Below are 16,464 nucleotides of genomic sequence, written 5' to 3' on the forward strand. Positions count from 1 at the left end.
ACCATGCTAAGGTAAGGAGAAAATACTAGAAATAGAGATTCTATTTCATTACCAGTGCTGTACCCAATGTCCAATAGATTCTTCAGCAACAGCTAATGGTTTTAGTAGCCAAAGTATATCAAACTAGCAGGAAATTTTATTCAAGGTAAATGTAACCATGCTACTCTAAAAGGTTATACACAGTATGTATTCAGTAGCTCATTCATTTTTGTGACAATACAACATAATGAACACAAATATTTTTAAAGACAGAATCAAGGGCAGAATCTTATATGCATTGAAGTATTGTCCTTACCTTTACATCGTTAACATTCATCCTTGTTCCTTCCTTCCCGACAAAAATGTCATCAATATCCACCAGGATGTACCTTTCCAAAGAGAGTGACAATTTCTTCCCTGAAAGGAAACCGATTGCATCCACAAAAATAAGTTTGTGCAGCCAAAAATTCAGATTGTTGCCAAAGAGAATTCGCTGAATTCCATCATATAGCCCCAGATCCTGAACAACCGTGGCGTGCAGAATTTCTTCCGTGATCGGATGCGGAATGTTTTCAGTGGATCTTGGTTTGGCCAGCAACACAGGCTCGTAGGTAGAGTGATTGGACTGGAACACAGTCCAGTCCTCTCCTGGCAATGGGCCTCTCTCAACTTCTTTAGCTTTGGTGATGTGCAGTAAAGGTGACCGTGGGTTTATACAACAGTCCTTAAGCGCAAGGTTGGTGTGTAAGTTTAAGGGAAAGCCCTTCAGCTGTGAGCTCAATAAACTATTTTCATTAGCTTTGTGGAATGCTATAATGCCAACATTGTATTCCATACAATATTTATCCAGCAGCTCTCTATTCCAGGAGTCCATATTCACATATTTCAAAATGTTTTCATATATAATAAGTGCATATCTTCCCCGGTCCTTGTTTGTAAGGGCAGGGATGTCCCCTTTGCCAGGCGCAATTTCAGTGTGGTGCTGAAAATGGCTTGATTCTAAAATTGCCACAATCTCTTGCCCAAGCTGTGAATATTGACTCTCAACAAACACCAGAGCCATAGGGTCTGCTCTCGATGTGTCAATGGGCTTTGCAGTTTTCATTTCAAACAATCTGTATGGTAGGAGTTTGAGATCTCCACAATCTTGTTCTGGAGTTGGCTTAGAAAGTTCCAGCTCTTGTTTGTAGCCAGAATACAGGTAATAAGCTGATATAATAACACTCACCATGCAAAAGGCGGCTAGTAAGATTACCATCCTTCGCAAATGCCTCCGAAACTTAATGAAAAAATTCATGTTTTGTTTTATCACCTTTTCCAGTTTTTTGTTCCCTTCTATGATTCAACAGAGGGCAGAATACAAACAACTTTTGCCAGGATGTCACCGCAGCTCATGTAACCATTGCAGAAAAAATTACTGTTGTTCTTCATCAAAGCTGACAGGGTGAAGCACTTGGCTCGGCTCTCTTCTGGGTTTCTTCAGCCGATTATACCAAAGATTATTGGTCATATTTAGTTGAATCTGGACATTGTTCCATCTTCCTTTGGAGAAGTACCAAACCTGGGCAGAAGCACCTTCACTGCTGAAAATGTCTGTTAGGAAAAAAGAAGTATTAAAAAAAAAGTTAGGCAGAACAAGCTATTTTGATAAAGCACAAGTACTCCAATTTTTGCCTGATGTAGGCCAATTAGGAACCAGCAAAAGTCTATAAAACACACTTACTCTTCCCACAATATGCCAAAGAGATTACTTTTAACACCAATTTAACTTTACATGCAGTGATTTACCACTATTTTTCCTCAAATTGAGCAATTAAATTGCTTAGTTTTGTAAGGAAGGAAAACAGCATTGCCTTCTGATCATTGTGAAAGTGTTTCCATCAAAGTGCATCCCTTTGAAATTGTACGTTTAAGTGTGTTATTAATGTTTATAAACAATGCCCTTATAAATAAAGTTGCTTTTTTCTCTTTATTTCTCAATTTTTTTTTCAAAGTCAGGCACAAATGTTAGTCCTAACACTTTTTATGAGAAGATATTAATAGAATAAAGAAAATGCACAGCATTAAAGTTACAGCAGGTCACCCACTTGAGGGCATCAGGATTTTAACTACTTTCATTTTTGTCTTAGATGATTCTGACACGAGTAGGTTTTATATATGCTTAATTTCTTCACATAAAGATATGATTAAAGTCATAGACTCATTATGGCATTGATAATGGGGCTTCATTCATGTAAGGAAGACTGCTATTGGAAGATGGGTTGCATGAAGGGAGTTAATATTTGGAGACAAATCAAGCGAGAAGACTGATAATTGTAACTAGGATTAAAACGGATGCTTATCACATGTTTCTCATTTCCCTCATAAATCTTTCAATGATTATTTTTCACATCTAACATCTAACTTTGCTGACCTTGCCCTTCTTTTGAATGATAACCAGACTGCCAATCACAACAGGAATTTAGCTCCTACTTTTTTGTAATTTTTTTCCTCTCCATTAGTATCTATCTCTTAGCACAGATATTTACCCACTTTTGGTAGTGGTCTTGTTTTGTATTTGCTATTTACTCCATATATAATTTGAGCTTTGAGGAAAATAAAGTCGATCATTACTTCTACTTACCAGATCAATCATTCAATAAAATTAAGACAAAATATAGGCCCGGATTTTCCACTGGCCTGAGAATCTTTATTCCAGCACAGATGGGAGTTACAAGTAGTGATCCTGCATATCCCTCATCATAGCCCACTACAAAAAAGTTGCCCAAGAAACTGAAGATTCCGCTGGACAATTCTTCTATGCCTGGAGTAAAAACCGAAAGAACTGCGGATGCTGTAAATCAGGAACAAAAACTAAGTTGCTGGAAAAGCTCAGCAGGTCTGGCAGCATCTGTGAAGGCAAAAAACAGAATTAACGTTTTGGGTCCAGTGACCCTTTCTCAGAACCGGATCACCGGATCCAAAACGTTAACTGTGTTTCTTCCGTCACACACAAACCACCAACAATAATCCCCCAAGAGCTTAAAACTGACATCCATCAGAACCAGACCACCCTTTCCTCAGCTCCACACACAACCACTGCTTCCCTGCTTCTGGAGCTGATATCCTGTCCCCTTTCCTCATTCCATGTCCAACTGCTCCCTTCACCTGCCAATGGATACCTTCATCCCTTCACCCTCTCCACATCTACCTCTCATTCCCCACCACTGACACATTTATCCTTTCCCCTGTCAGAACCACACCCACCCCAGACCTGATTCCCATCCTCCCCATCCCTGCTGGATATGATTTCTCCCATCTATTCTGACCTACCTAAGCTTCACTTACCTGGTCCCCTGACCAATTTGCACCCGAACACTTTACCAACTTAGCAATCAACCCTTTCCTACTTTGCACCATATTCAGCATCCTGCTTACCTGGTGCCCTACTCCATACCCATTTGGCATCCTAATCCCTGGCCCCCTCCCCCTTACCAAGCTGACAGACTATACAGCTAGCACCCTACTTACCTGATCCCTCCCCCACCCTGCCTATCTGCTACATTACTCTCCCAGCACCCCAACATCACGCTAATTTTATACATTATCATTTGACAGCAGCTTTTTAAAAGGAGCTGCCTGTGAATCTAGGCTTTTAAATATCAGAATGCAACAGCTGACTGCTGTGAAAGGGGAGCGTGTTTTGACTCCCCCTAATAGTTCGGGACAAGAAATAACTGTCAGAATGGAAGGACGGCTCCACATTGCTGAAGCAGCCCTTACTGCAAACTCCTTGCACAAATGCAGCTCCCTCCTTTCATAAAAAAGGGAGGAGTGGAGTGGCAATCTGCTGGGACTGCCAGTCCTTGGAAAAATCTGACCCATAGTTTACCAGCTTCACAAAGAGGACTTCAACAATTCCAAATAATAATGTGATGCAATGAACAAGTAATGAACCACAGATTCTTCACAACCTACATGGCAAATAGAGGTTTAAGTATGTTTCCTTTGTCCTGTGATGTATGGGTTGTGAAAAGTATGTACATTTTCTTTCATACAGAAACAGACAGAAGACATGAAACTGCCAAGAGCTACTGCACTGAAGGTGATCTCAACATGACATCCCTGTTACAAGGGCAAAGTAAAGGTTGTTTGGTGTGCATGAGAAACTGAAGAATCCTCAATTCAGATTCATATGAAATGTGGGCATGGTTTTCCCATTTTTTTCTATTAATCGAGGCGCATGCGCTTCGTAGCAATTAACATGTTACCCCCACCAGAGAGGTAATTCACTTGAATATCTCAAAAGAGATGAAGTATCTGGCTTTAACACAGGCCTTACCACTGGTGACATGGGTCACAAGATGGCCTATAAGAGGTGAGCAGCCTCTGGGTCCTAAGGTCTGCTGGTCAAGGCTTCTACTGTGGGGGGGGGGATCCAGTGGGGACAAGGTAAGTTTATTTTAAGTTCTTCACATAGGATTGGGGATTTGGGGAGGGGGTAATTGGTGACAACAACAGGGAGGTGCCCATTGTTTCCCAGTTGAGGCGCTAGCCCACTGGGTAGACAGACGATTGTGGAGGCAGTGAGATGAGGCCCTTATATGGTTTTTAACTCACCACTTAAAAGCCTTGATGGCAAGTCAAGAAAGTTGCCCATGGACCTTCTCCAAAAATCCTAACTGTAGAGGTAGTGAGAAGGGAGTGAGGGTAAACTCATCCAATTATTTCCCTTTCTTTCTACGTCTCTCACCACCTCCGAAGATGGCAAAATTCTGCCCAAAACCGCACTGCCAGCCCCATTTCCAAATTTCCATCTGAGCTTTCAATAAAGTATAAATATTTCCAGATTCTGAAGGAAGTATTTCTATATTTTCCCATCACAGTCAGCTGACTTGGACAACTAAGTTAAATGCGTCTCATGACAACTATTTAAAAGCAATCTGCTATTTACATTCATTTCTGTCATCAAGCACCAAATTCAATAATCCTCCTTATAAATGTAAGAGGGAGGGAAACAGACACAATATTAAGGAAAGACAGGCCAGATATAGTAACCGTTCAAAGTCCATTAAACCCTTGTAATAAATCACTCTGACATTCCTGTTCACTCAGGAGTCACTTGGTAAAATTTTCTTCTGTGAGCCCTGTGTAAGGAAACCATAAAACTGATGATAATGACTTGGTCCAAGATATGGTTACAAAGAAACGCTGATTTCGCAAGTGAGCAATCTGAGTAAAGAATGCTTCCTGCAGGGAACGCAGGTAGGGAAATACATTTTGACAACTTCTTTGCCAGTTTTTTTTTCACGTGAACACCATTTCATGCTGGGAGTCCTCAACTGCAGAAACTGCCTGATAAAAGACAAATTAAATCGTCAGCAGAACATTGGAAGGCCTCAACACTGACTTCAGCCTTATGCAGGCTCAAGGTATCAAGTCAAATACACAGAAGGAAATGGTCTGCTGATTGCTCCCTACCACCATCCCACAACTGGTGAATCAATATCTCCTTCAGATGAAATCCTGTTTGGAGAAAGCACTGACTGTAACCGGGTTTTATCTCCTCTCACTCAAAAGCATCACTGCCAGATCGAGGAACTTACAATTGAAAAGGTGGGGAGGGAGACAGTAACAGCCATACCCCTTCCCTTCTTGCCACCCACCTCCAACAATCTCCCTGCAGGCCTTCCCACCCTCGTCCCACATTACTCAGCTGTGGTCTAAGTCACTCCATAATCTTGGAATTCCGGTGCCTGTCCCTCCACCAGCAGCTTTCACTTCCCCAGTCGTGCTGTTGAGCATAAGATATTGCCTGCTGCTAGCCTCACTACTGTTTGACTGACTTACTTGATTTGATTGGATTTATTTTTAATCACATGTACCGTGATACAGTGAAAAATATTGTTTTGCATGCTATTCAGACAAATCGTGCCTTTAATAAGTACACCAGGGTAATAGAACAGACTACAGTATATAGTGTTACAGTTACAGAGAAGGTGCATAAAAAGATCAACTCTAATATACGAGAGGTCCATTCCTAAGTCTGATAACAGCGGGGGAGAAGCTGTTCTTGAATCACGCATTTTCAAATTTTTCTATCTTCTGCCCAATAGAAGAGGGTGGAAGAGGGTATAACTGGGTGGGAGGGGTCTCTGACCCCGAGGTAGTGAGAAGTGTAGGCCGAGTCAAGGACATGTAGGCCGCGTCATGGACGTGTAGGCCGCGTCAAGGACGTGTAGGCTGAGTCATGGAAGGATGCCTGGTTTTTGTGATGGACTGGGCCACATTTACAACTCTCTGTAACTTCTTGCGGTCTTGGGTGGAGCAGTTGCCATACCAAGCTGTGATGCATCTGGATAGGATGCATTCTATCGAGCATCTATAAAAATTGGTAAAAGTTATTGTGGACATGCCGAATTTCCTTAGCCTTCAGAGGAAGTAAAGACATTAGTGTGCTTTCTTGACCATTGCATCAACATCCATGGTTCAGCAAACCTTCATGGAATGAGGCAACAGAGATCCACCACCTTCCTTTGTATTGTGCGGCACTAGAAACTTCCAAACTTGAACAATGTCAGAACAGTGGTCAAAACTGGGCATCCACAAGGTTATGTGGACCATCAAAAGCAACTGAATTGTATTCAATTAGGTCTGTAACATCATGGCCCAGCCTATTCTTCATTCTCTCATCAGGCAGGGAACATCCCTGATTCAAGGAAGAGTGTGTGGAGTGGGGCTAAGGGGGTTAAAAATGCCAGATGCAGCAGCAGACACACCTAAAAATGAGGTGGCAACCTTGCGAAGCCACAACACAGGATGACTTGCATTCCAAGCAGCATAAACAGCAAATGATAGACAGGCTTAAATGGTCACACAACTCACAAATTAGGTTGAAGCTCTGCAGGCCCATTACATCAGCTTGAAAAGTGACGAGCAACAGAGGACAACCAGTTTCACAAATAACCTCATCATCAGTGGTGGAAATCCAAGCACATCAGTGCAAAATACAAGGCTGAAAACTTCTGCAACGATCTTCAGCCATCAGTACTGGGTGGATGGTCCTCCTTCTAGTCTAGTCCTTCTTCTAAGGTCCCCAGCATCACAGTTGTCTGTAATCCATCAATTCCATTCACAACATGTGGTAGCAAGATACGAATAAAAGCAATGGCTACTGAAAAGGGTCTGGGCTATGACACCATCCTGCTGAGCCGCTACTGCAGCTGGGGCCAGTCGTTCAAGAAGGCAGTTCAACAGTATTTTCTCAAAGGCAGTAAAGACCGGTCTTGCCATCAATGCTTACACCCCATGATAGAAGAGAGAAAAACCTAGATTCAGCACTCAATAATCTCACTGTTCAATGTTCTGCAAGAGTTAGCACCGTCTGTTCCCTGCTTCACAATTAATATCCAGGAAAAGTTGCTAATTGGGCAGGGGATATGGTATTTCCATACTTGTTTAAACTGTGTTGCATGATTACTTCCAAAGTGTCGTTCTTCCTATTTACAAATGTCACATTCTTTTCTGCAGATTTTATTGTGATCAGTAGCTGTAGGCACTTTATGTGTGGGTATATAAATATATTTAAAACTTGAAATGAACGCCACTTTGGTCTGGATTTGGTGTCAGTCAAGGACAGATACAGCTGGTGTCTTTATGCACTGGCCCATTCCCAAGATGGTTAGCCTCATGGGCTGATGCAGTGATCTTTGACTTATATGGCTAGAATAAATAACTTGTTAAAGAAAAAGAAAATCTGCATTTGTCTTAGAAATAGCAGTGGAATAATTGCAGTGGACAGTTTTTAATAGTTTAATAGGACAAATTCTTCAAACACACCCAAAAGAAGCTTCTTCAAAGGTTGTTCTAATGTTTATTGGACACAGACCATCCAATGTTAAGACTACCTTTTCTTGACTCTCTCTCATAACCGATATATCATAATTCAAGCACCAGTCACAATAGCTGGACAATGAACTGAATACCGAATGTGCAATGTTCGAAAGTTGGAACAAAATTTAGTACAGCATTATACTTACAGGATATTATTGAAATACACCACATGTGCTGACAGTGGCATCAGGACTTGTAAATAGCAGGTGCAAGGACACTGCACACAAAACTCAATAGGTTCATGAAAAAATAAAGGAATACCGCTACGGTGATTACGGATGACTGCATCATAGAGGTGACGGAATTAACCCTTCACTCAGGTTTAATACAACCTCAATTTCGCACAGATGATGGCTAATATTCTCTTTCAGCACTAGAGGGCAACTGTTCCTAATGTTAGACTGAGTGCTATGAAGGAAATAACATTTGTAACCACAGCAGAGTGAGAGGCAAAAATAAACTGCCCTTTCAACTTTTAGAAATTAAAAAAGAAACAAAACAAAGTTTTCGTCAACATAGCATTCTTAAAACTTCGATCGACACTGTGCAGTTTCTTCTTAATGGTAACTATATAACGATCCGGTACACTGACAATACTAATTTTCATTCTCTGGTCTTTGCAAACTTTGTTTCATTAGCATTTTTTATGTTTAATAGAAGTTGCTTGAACGAGTTTAAACTGGGGCCACAGTACAATGCAGACAACCAATATCTAATCATTTCCAAACATAGTTAAGGCTAATTTGCATTATCTGAAAAGTAATTATTTTTATAATTAATAAACTGCTTGCAGTTTTTTTACATTTCATATCAATTTTCACATTCCTTTCTTTAAGTAATTAACCCATACTTAAATGCTTAGGCACCACTGAATCTCTTGAAATGGCTACTTAAAGACTTACATTTTTCTGTTCTACTTAATGCCACATTGCTTACTTTGAAATGCAAATGGTATTGTTATGGTGACAAATCACAACAGTCATTTTACACAGAAAAAATTTCTGTAAATTGAAGATTAAATAAATGACCACATAATCCATTTCAGTGCTGTTGGCTGAGATGAATGTTGGCCAGAAACAAGATTTATGATAAACCACTCTGCAGCCCGGAAAATACCATGCAGATCTCATTCTATGCTAAATACTAAACTTATGTGGCGTAGATCCTGGTGTGGAGCTTAAATCCACAACCTTCTCACTCGGACATATAACCATCACCAAGTGAGCCAAGTTTAACCTTGAATACTGGAACAACTTGACTCTTGATAAATTTATATTTCCACCAGAAAATAATTTCTCTTCAATTATTTGGCATTTTGCTATAGACTCCAATTTTCTTTTACCAAGCTGCTCTAAACTCTAAAGAGTGTTCAGAAACTAATTTCCTCTTCTTATAGAGAAAGCATATTAGCTGATCCAGTCTGAGAAAGATGCAGAGGTTATTTCCTATGACGGGTTAACATTCATGTACTTTATAGCTTACAGTTCGCCGTTCTGCCCACAAAGCCATTGTGATCAACTGCAGAGTGTCTGTATTCTCACTGTTAAGAACAGCTAAAGAGCCCTACCGACATTTAACATACTCTTTACTAAAGTTGCATTGAAGGCAACTTTAATGCAATTCACATAAAACTACATTCCCACTTTCAATTCATGTGTAAATCCAATACAGTAAATGTTTTTATTGTCTAGTTGGTTCCATTAAATATGAAAGTCTCCTTCTGTCAACAGTTTTGTTTTGACAGAGGTCCTTAAGCAATATGATGTACAACACTTGCATAACTGCTGAAACTCATTTATCTGCTATTTTAATGGAAGCATTGACAAATGTAAAGTAAATAGGGGAATAACTAATCTGGAACAGCAGAGGCAACCACTTGAGATAAACAAGTACAAGTTACCATAGTGTATTTTCAGCGTCTTTATGTTTTAATAAGAGAGTTGAACAATGCTACATTGAAACTAATGTTGGCAATAGATGATGTTGTGCTGAAATAGTAGTTCATGGGAGCAAGTTAAAAGATGCCTTAATTATGACAATATTTCTGGTAAATTGGAGAAGAGCTAGGAGTCTTTATTGTCTCATAATGGCATGCAAAAAAAATCTCTCTTTAGATGCAGCTTACATCATCCATTAAAAAAATGTTGGATTGGACCATGCAGGTGACTCAATGTGTTTACGCGTATTTTTAGGCCAGGATTTCTCCACTTTACCCTCCCTCAATTTAAAAAGGTTCCACATATAGTTATCTGAATCTCCCTCTCGGAAGTCCCACTTCAAGCTCTACTCTCGAGACAGTTTTCATCATAAAGAAACTGAATGCCGTAATCAAAAGCAACATACCTGTGATCTGCACTGCCTTTACCCACTTATTCTCACCATCCCACCCCCAGCTCCCACCACACCAGTAGTGTTAACAGCATCCGACATCAAATTTGAAAGGAAAAGAATCAAGTTGAAACTGTGAGGGAAATGTATTGTACTCTGGCACTGTTGACAGATTCAATGGGCTCAGCACAGAGATACTGTTGATCAAAACAGATTACCCCTGGTACACCAAATGCTGTGACATACGCTTTGAGGGTTACTCAGCCAGTTGGAATATATGGTTTGGTACAAATCCTTACACTTTATTCAGATCCCGCAGAATGCTTTTTTTAGGCTTGCAGTCCCCACTTTTGGCTAAACCTATTATTGTTATTACTTTTGGACACTTTAAGCCATGAAAAATCAAATTTGGCTGTGGGTGTTGCACAAATTGGTCCCCAGCCTCCAAAAGAGTGAAGAGTTAAATTATCAATGAGCCACTAGGAACAAACTGTCAATGCATTCAAATGAAGCAACCCCGCAACATTCCAAATGAGCATTATTGTCCAAAATCTGAGGAGCAACCGTATCTTTCCTGACTTATACATGCTGTGCAATAAAGCCATTTGATTGGTGATAACGCCATTGATAATGAAAACTGCCATAAACCAGTCTGTGTCATCATGACGTAAATGGCACATCGCTATTTTTCACCCAAAAGGCAACAATGTCCCATGAAAACTCATGTAACATTCCACGAAGGGCAGGACATGAAGTTCCAAAACAATTTTTAAGGCTATGAGAAATGCTTATTAGGCGGAAAAACACTTAAAATTGCCAAAGAATAGACATGCTAATTTCAATTGCATGGTGCTGCAAAAATTCAAACTTAAAATACAAATATTAAGTATAGAATATAAAGATAATTAAAGCTATTTGAAAGGTATGGTCTTCATAGTTCATGGAATCCCTACAGTTTGGAAGCAGGCCATTTGGCCCATCGAGTCCACAGTGACCTGTTGCAGTGCAACCCACCCAGACTGACCCTATCCCCATAAACCCCCATTTCCCATGGCTAATCCACCTAGCCTGCACGTCCCTGGACAGTACGGTGCAATTTAGCATGGCCAATCCAGCTAAACTGCACATCTTTGGACTGTGGGAGGAAATCGGAGCACCCAAAGGAAACCCATGCAGATAATGTGTAAACTACACACAGACAGTCGCCTAAGGGTGGAATCGAACCCAGGTCACTGCAGCTATGAGGCAGCAGTGCTAACCACTGAGCCATTGTGTTGTCCTTTAGGGAAGACCATCACATTTTCAGGCAACCAGTTGCTACCAATTCAGCAACCAGTTGCCTTATAATAAGGTGTTCTCGCCAGAGTTCCTAGAGGAGTGGTAATGGGTAGTAATTCCTGTCATTGGTTTAAATTCATCAGTTGCACGGGTTTTAGCCATATTCAAACTTGTGGGGGGAAAGGGCAACAGGATCATGCCTTACCATCTGCCTAGTCAGTGCTCTTCGAATATCTTCATAAATTTCCGGACCCTGATCCTTAGCAGGCAAGACTTCAACTATGTTATAATTCATTTTTGGTACATAATCTGTTTTATGATAGGGAGGGGAATTATCCCAATCTCCCAATAATACTCAGACTTTCAGAGGAAAATAAATCTTCAAATATTGTTGTTGGAAATTTTATCTTTCAAAATATGCATATTATCTATCATCAGGATCATAAAACATAATGTGCAGTCTATAAAAGTGTTATTTTCAATAAGGTACCCGACCAGTGTTCTGAAACTGATCACTAAGATAAGGATTATTTTGTTTGAGAAATGTGTGTCAAAATGTACCTGGAGCTCCTAGTAATATATATTACAATAGCACCACTTCAGCAAAGAAATGATTTAAACAGTCTGATTTTAATCATACACCATTTTTGCATTGCCTGAAATCATCTTTTCTAAGCTTCAACACAAAAGAGGATTATGAAGATTTGCTTGCTTTCTGTCATTTTAATATTTCCTCCTGCTGAATCAACAGGAATCAATTGAAGCCGGTGACCATCAAATGCTGTGACAAGCACTTTCAAGGTTACAGACGTGTGTAAAGTGTGGTTTGGTACAAAAGATGTTTGTTTGTCCAAACTGTAGTAACTATGTGCACTGCAGTGCACAATCACTGAGGGGAATGATCATATACTGAATAGCATTAACCATTAAATTTTAAATGCAAACTGTACTTTCTACAATATTAGGCATGTACTTATTTTTCAACACTATATTTTTTGGATTGAAAATTTCGCTGGCCTTTATCTTGAACTTTACACCACTTAAATTGCAGTACCATGAAAACAGTACCATTGTGTTCAATTCTTGAAAATGCGGTAGAATTTAAGTAATTATATATAATTACACTTTCTTAAGAATGCTGCATTTAGGATTGCTAATTAAAAATTAAATAGTGCATTAATGTTATATTAAACATATTTATTTCCTTTTACCTTCTTTCAACTTCACCACTGCAACTGCATTTTTCTATTACATTAAACAAAAGAGGAAAAGTACTTACAAAGGTGTTTAATACAAATAATTCGAGGAAAGCAGAACATCCATTGCTGAGGCACAGTTGCACTGTTTGAGAGATTCAGAGCTCTCCTTTTGTTGCGATGCTGAGATAAGTGATCAACAGCAGTTTCCAAGGTCTTCAGGAAATACCCCAAAGCATTTAAACCTTACACTTAATTATTGAGCTCACCACATTTCACAGCGAAACTGCCACTTTATGCTCTCTGCTCAAACAGCTGCAAATAGAAAGCCCTTAACATCTCACAACTCCAGTGATTTGACGCTTGCTAACTCAGTCACATTCTACACCGTCCCTCTTTAAGACTCACCCAGCTGGAATGATTTAGTGTTCTATTCACGATTATGTTCATTGCAACCTCTTCTTTGACACAAGGATTATAGCAGGGCACATTTTGCAGCAAAACAAGGACCACTTCATCACGAAAGAACAGCAACTGCAGTTATCTCTCCTTCAGTTGAAGCAAGTCTATCGCAGCTACATGGAAGTCAGTGGAAATAGCTGTAAAACAGTATGATTGACAGAAACAGCCAATTCTCCCAGCTAATCATTGTAAAGACCTTCAAGGACTAGGAGCCATTTTGGTGTCATCCAGATAGTGGGTTGTTACACATGAATACATTCTGTTCTGAGCTAATTCAGTGTTCTACTGAATTCCACTCACAGTCAAGTGATTGATTGGAAACTCCCGAAGGATCTTCAGATCTGCCACAGTGCACTTGCGCAAGGAAATGCCATCCTTTCAGCATCAGGCTTATGACAAGCACGGGAGTAAAATATCACATGTTAGCACAGACGCTGAGAACTAAAGATGTCACCAGCAAGTAAACCTTTACTTTATTAAAAGGAGGACTCAATATGCATAGATAATACATGTTCTGTATCCAGCCCTTTTAGGAACACAAGAAAATAGTTGGCAAATCCAGTGGGTATCCTGTTTTGTGCTAATATCAAGGATTCAACAACCTCACACAGTAAAATCATGTTTCGGAGTTGAAAGCGGCACACATGTTCTTTTTAGTCATTTATGATAAAGCAAAAGGATTTGCAAGGGACATAATATTTCCAATAATTGCTTTAAAAATACTGATGTCAGTTTGTGTCAGAACTGAAATTTCTGTTTGGCTTTAAGCTCTTTTAAAAAATCCTTTGCACAATGCAGCATATTTAAAATGCCAGTCTGGAAATGAAAGTTAATATACATTTTATACAGAGCAGAGGAAAGGCGCTTCATTCAGTTTTGTTCACTTAAAAAATTGTAGCCATCTGATGTTCTGAAAGTATCAATACAAATTTGCACAGTTAAAATAGTGTGCTACAGGTAGCACTTAAAATTAGATCAAGTGGCACGGTGAGAACTATTTTTAATCTTACTGCAAAGTCACAGAAACTAAAAGGAAGAAAGGTTTACCCAAAACTTTCAATTTGAGAATGTCAATACCACAGTGTGTACGGAAATTAGAGGAGATACATAACGTTAATTGAGTACTGTAGACTATCTTTGGTCCCTTCACCATATTGAAAAATGAGGGAAACAGATGCAAAAGATTCCTTTCCGTAAGTCAACAATTTGTCTGTGAACTGCTGAAGTTCTGTGAGATTTGCCTCCAGCAGACTTTTTGTATCTGATGTGACAATGTTTATGTAAGGTCCTACAAAATAAAGACTAGACATGGGTAAAGTAGCATGGTCAGCATGGTGGCACAGTGGTTAGCACTGCTGCCTCACAGCACCAGGGACCCAGGCTCGATTCTAGCCTTGGGTGACTGTCTGTGTGGAGTTTGCACGTTCTCCCTGTGACTGCATGGATTTCTGCCAGGTGCTGCAGTTTTTTTCCACAGTCCAAAAATGTGCATGTTAAATGGATTGGCTATGCTAAATTATCCCGAAGGGTCTAGGGATGTGCACGCTATTTGGATTAGCCAAGGTAAATGCAGCGTTACGGGGAAAGGGTGGGTCTGGGTTGCATGCTGTTCAGAGGGTTGATGCAGACTCAACAGGCCAACTGGCCTCTTTCCTCATAGGACAGGTTCTATGATGCTATGAAAGATTCAACAGACATTCATTACAATTCCTAATGTATATATAGTTTCATTTCAGCTTTTGGGTTAATATTATGCTATTTGGTTATAAAGAATAGCATGCTTTCATCAGTATGCCATGTTTCAAGTGGTCGCAATTAAGGTAGATCCGAGACCTTTATACCTTCAGGTCACATGCTTTGACGCCTTGAAAATACCATATCATGAGTTTGTTTCTTTACATTTGCTGCATACTGTGATTCAGAACACAATACCCTGAAACTGTACTATGCAACTCAAACTTCACCCAAAAATAAATGGAGCTTAGATATAAAAGGGACTTTAACTGTATTTCTGTTGTACTTACAATGATAGAACTGGAACTGATCCAAAAAAAAATCCACATAAAGTTTGAAAGAAAATTCAAAACAATATATAAAATGTAAAACCATTATCTTTCCTCGAACAGAAGCGGCAACACACCAATTCACGGTGACTCTCAACACTCACAATGAAACACGCATTAACATAACAGGCCAACTGAAGAGAAGATAATGCATACTGGTAGTTTAAGCATTCAGAATGTCCAAGTTCCTCTGGCAACATATATTTTCTCATTCATGTTTTAGACTGGTTTGTGATTCTAGACATTCCATTTTCCTTCCATCACATGGCTGACCAGGAATCCCTCCAGTTCTTACACTGGCCACCGGCACCTAGTGGATGAATTTATTGGTTGGGAGTCAACCTGTTTCGCTGCTAATGAATATAAATTCCTTGGCCATCAAAGAGCTGGTCCTGAATTCAGAGTTTCTGACTCAGAGGCAAGAACACTAACCATTACGCACAAGGTCTCCTCACTTTAAATCTTATACATCCACCTGTATTAAAATTATTTAAACTATTTCTAAAACATTTGTACCCTTCCATCTCCAAATCCAGCTTTAATGTACAGTAATGAAATGTCAAATTATTGCTTTTACTCAAAATAAATATTGCTGTCTTCAGACTGATTTAAATCTAAACATGGTCAAACAATGATTTTGTTTGTATTAATTTCTTTTTCATATAAATAAAAATGCATGAAAGAGCATGAATGAAACATAGGTGAAAAGTAACTTCAAAGATATTTTAACATCAATATTCTATCATGTTCTATACAGGCAGAAAAAATTCTCAAAGTTGTCAGTGTGAAGAATCAAACTGTAGCATGGACGCTTCTATAAGATCAAAACCAACTTGTGCAAAAGTTAATAAAATTGAATACTAATATTGAAGTTTCTAAGTTATAATTTAAAATGATAGCACGGCAATAAGACAAACATTTTCTTTTGAAATATAACTTTCAATTCAAAGAGTACCTAAAAAATAATTCATGTTCATAAAATTCAGATGCATGTGGAATTAATGAATTGATGATAGATTGGCTAAAAGTATTATGATGTGTATAAATCTGTGCCAGACACTTATCAGAAATAGTGCAGTGAGAAAGCAAAGTTTCAGCACCGACCTCTACCAATTTTGTATTTACCATTTTTATATACTGATAAAGGGTTGAATGACCACAAGGCAAGCAAGACAATAAGTTAATAATATGTTGCAATGTTATAATCACCAGAGTACTGAACAATGTTTACTTGTGATGAACTTCTGGCCTAACAATCTCGGTGGAACTGAGCAGCCTTCATGCGA

General features: G+C 39.3%; 1 protein-coding gene across 2 annotated transcripts in view; it reads right to left on the bottom strand.

The window, feature by feature from the left end:
• LOC109912015 (bifunctional heparan sulfate N-deacetylase/N-sulfotransferase 4-like) overlaps positions 1-13,302 on the bottom strand; it is a 149,745-nt gene extending 136,443 nt beyond the window's left edge. For both annotated transcript variants that reach the window (XM_048598798.1, XM_048598789.1), the window contains exons 1-2: positions 13,062-13,302; positions 296-1,572 (exon numbers count right to left, since the gene is read on the bottom strand). In XM_048598798.1, coding sequence (XP_048454755.1) covers positions 296-1,276 — 981 coding nt within the window. In that variant the 5' untranslated portion in view covers positions 1,277-1,572; positions 13,062-13,302. The remainder of the gene's footprint in view (positions 1-295; positions 1,573-13,061) is intronic.
• Between the last annotated feature and the right edge of the window lie 3,162 nt (positions 13,303-16,464).

The sequence above is a fragment of the Rhincodon typus genome, chromosome 1 (assembly GCF_021869965.1).
Source record: "Rhincodon typus isolate 14 chromosome 1, sRhiTyp1.1, whole genome shotgun sequence".
NCBI lineage: Eukaryota > Metazoa > Chordata > Chondrichthyes > Orectolobiformes > Rhincodontidae > Rhincodon > Rhincodon typus.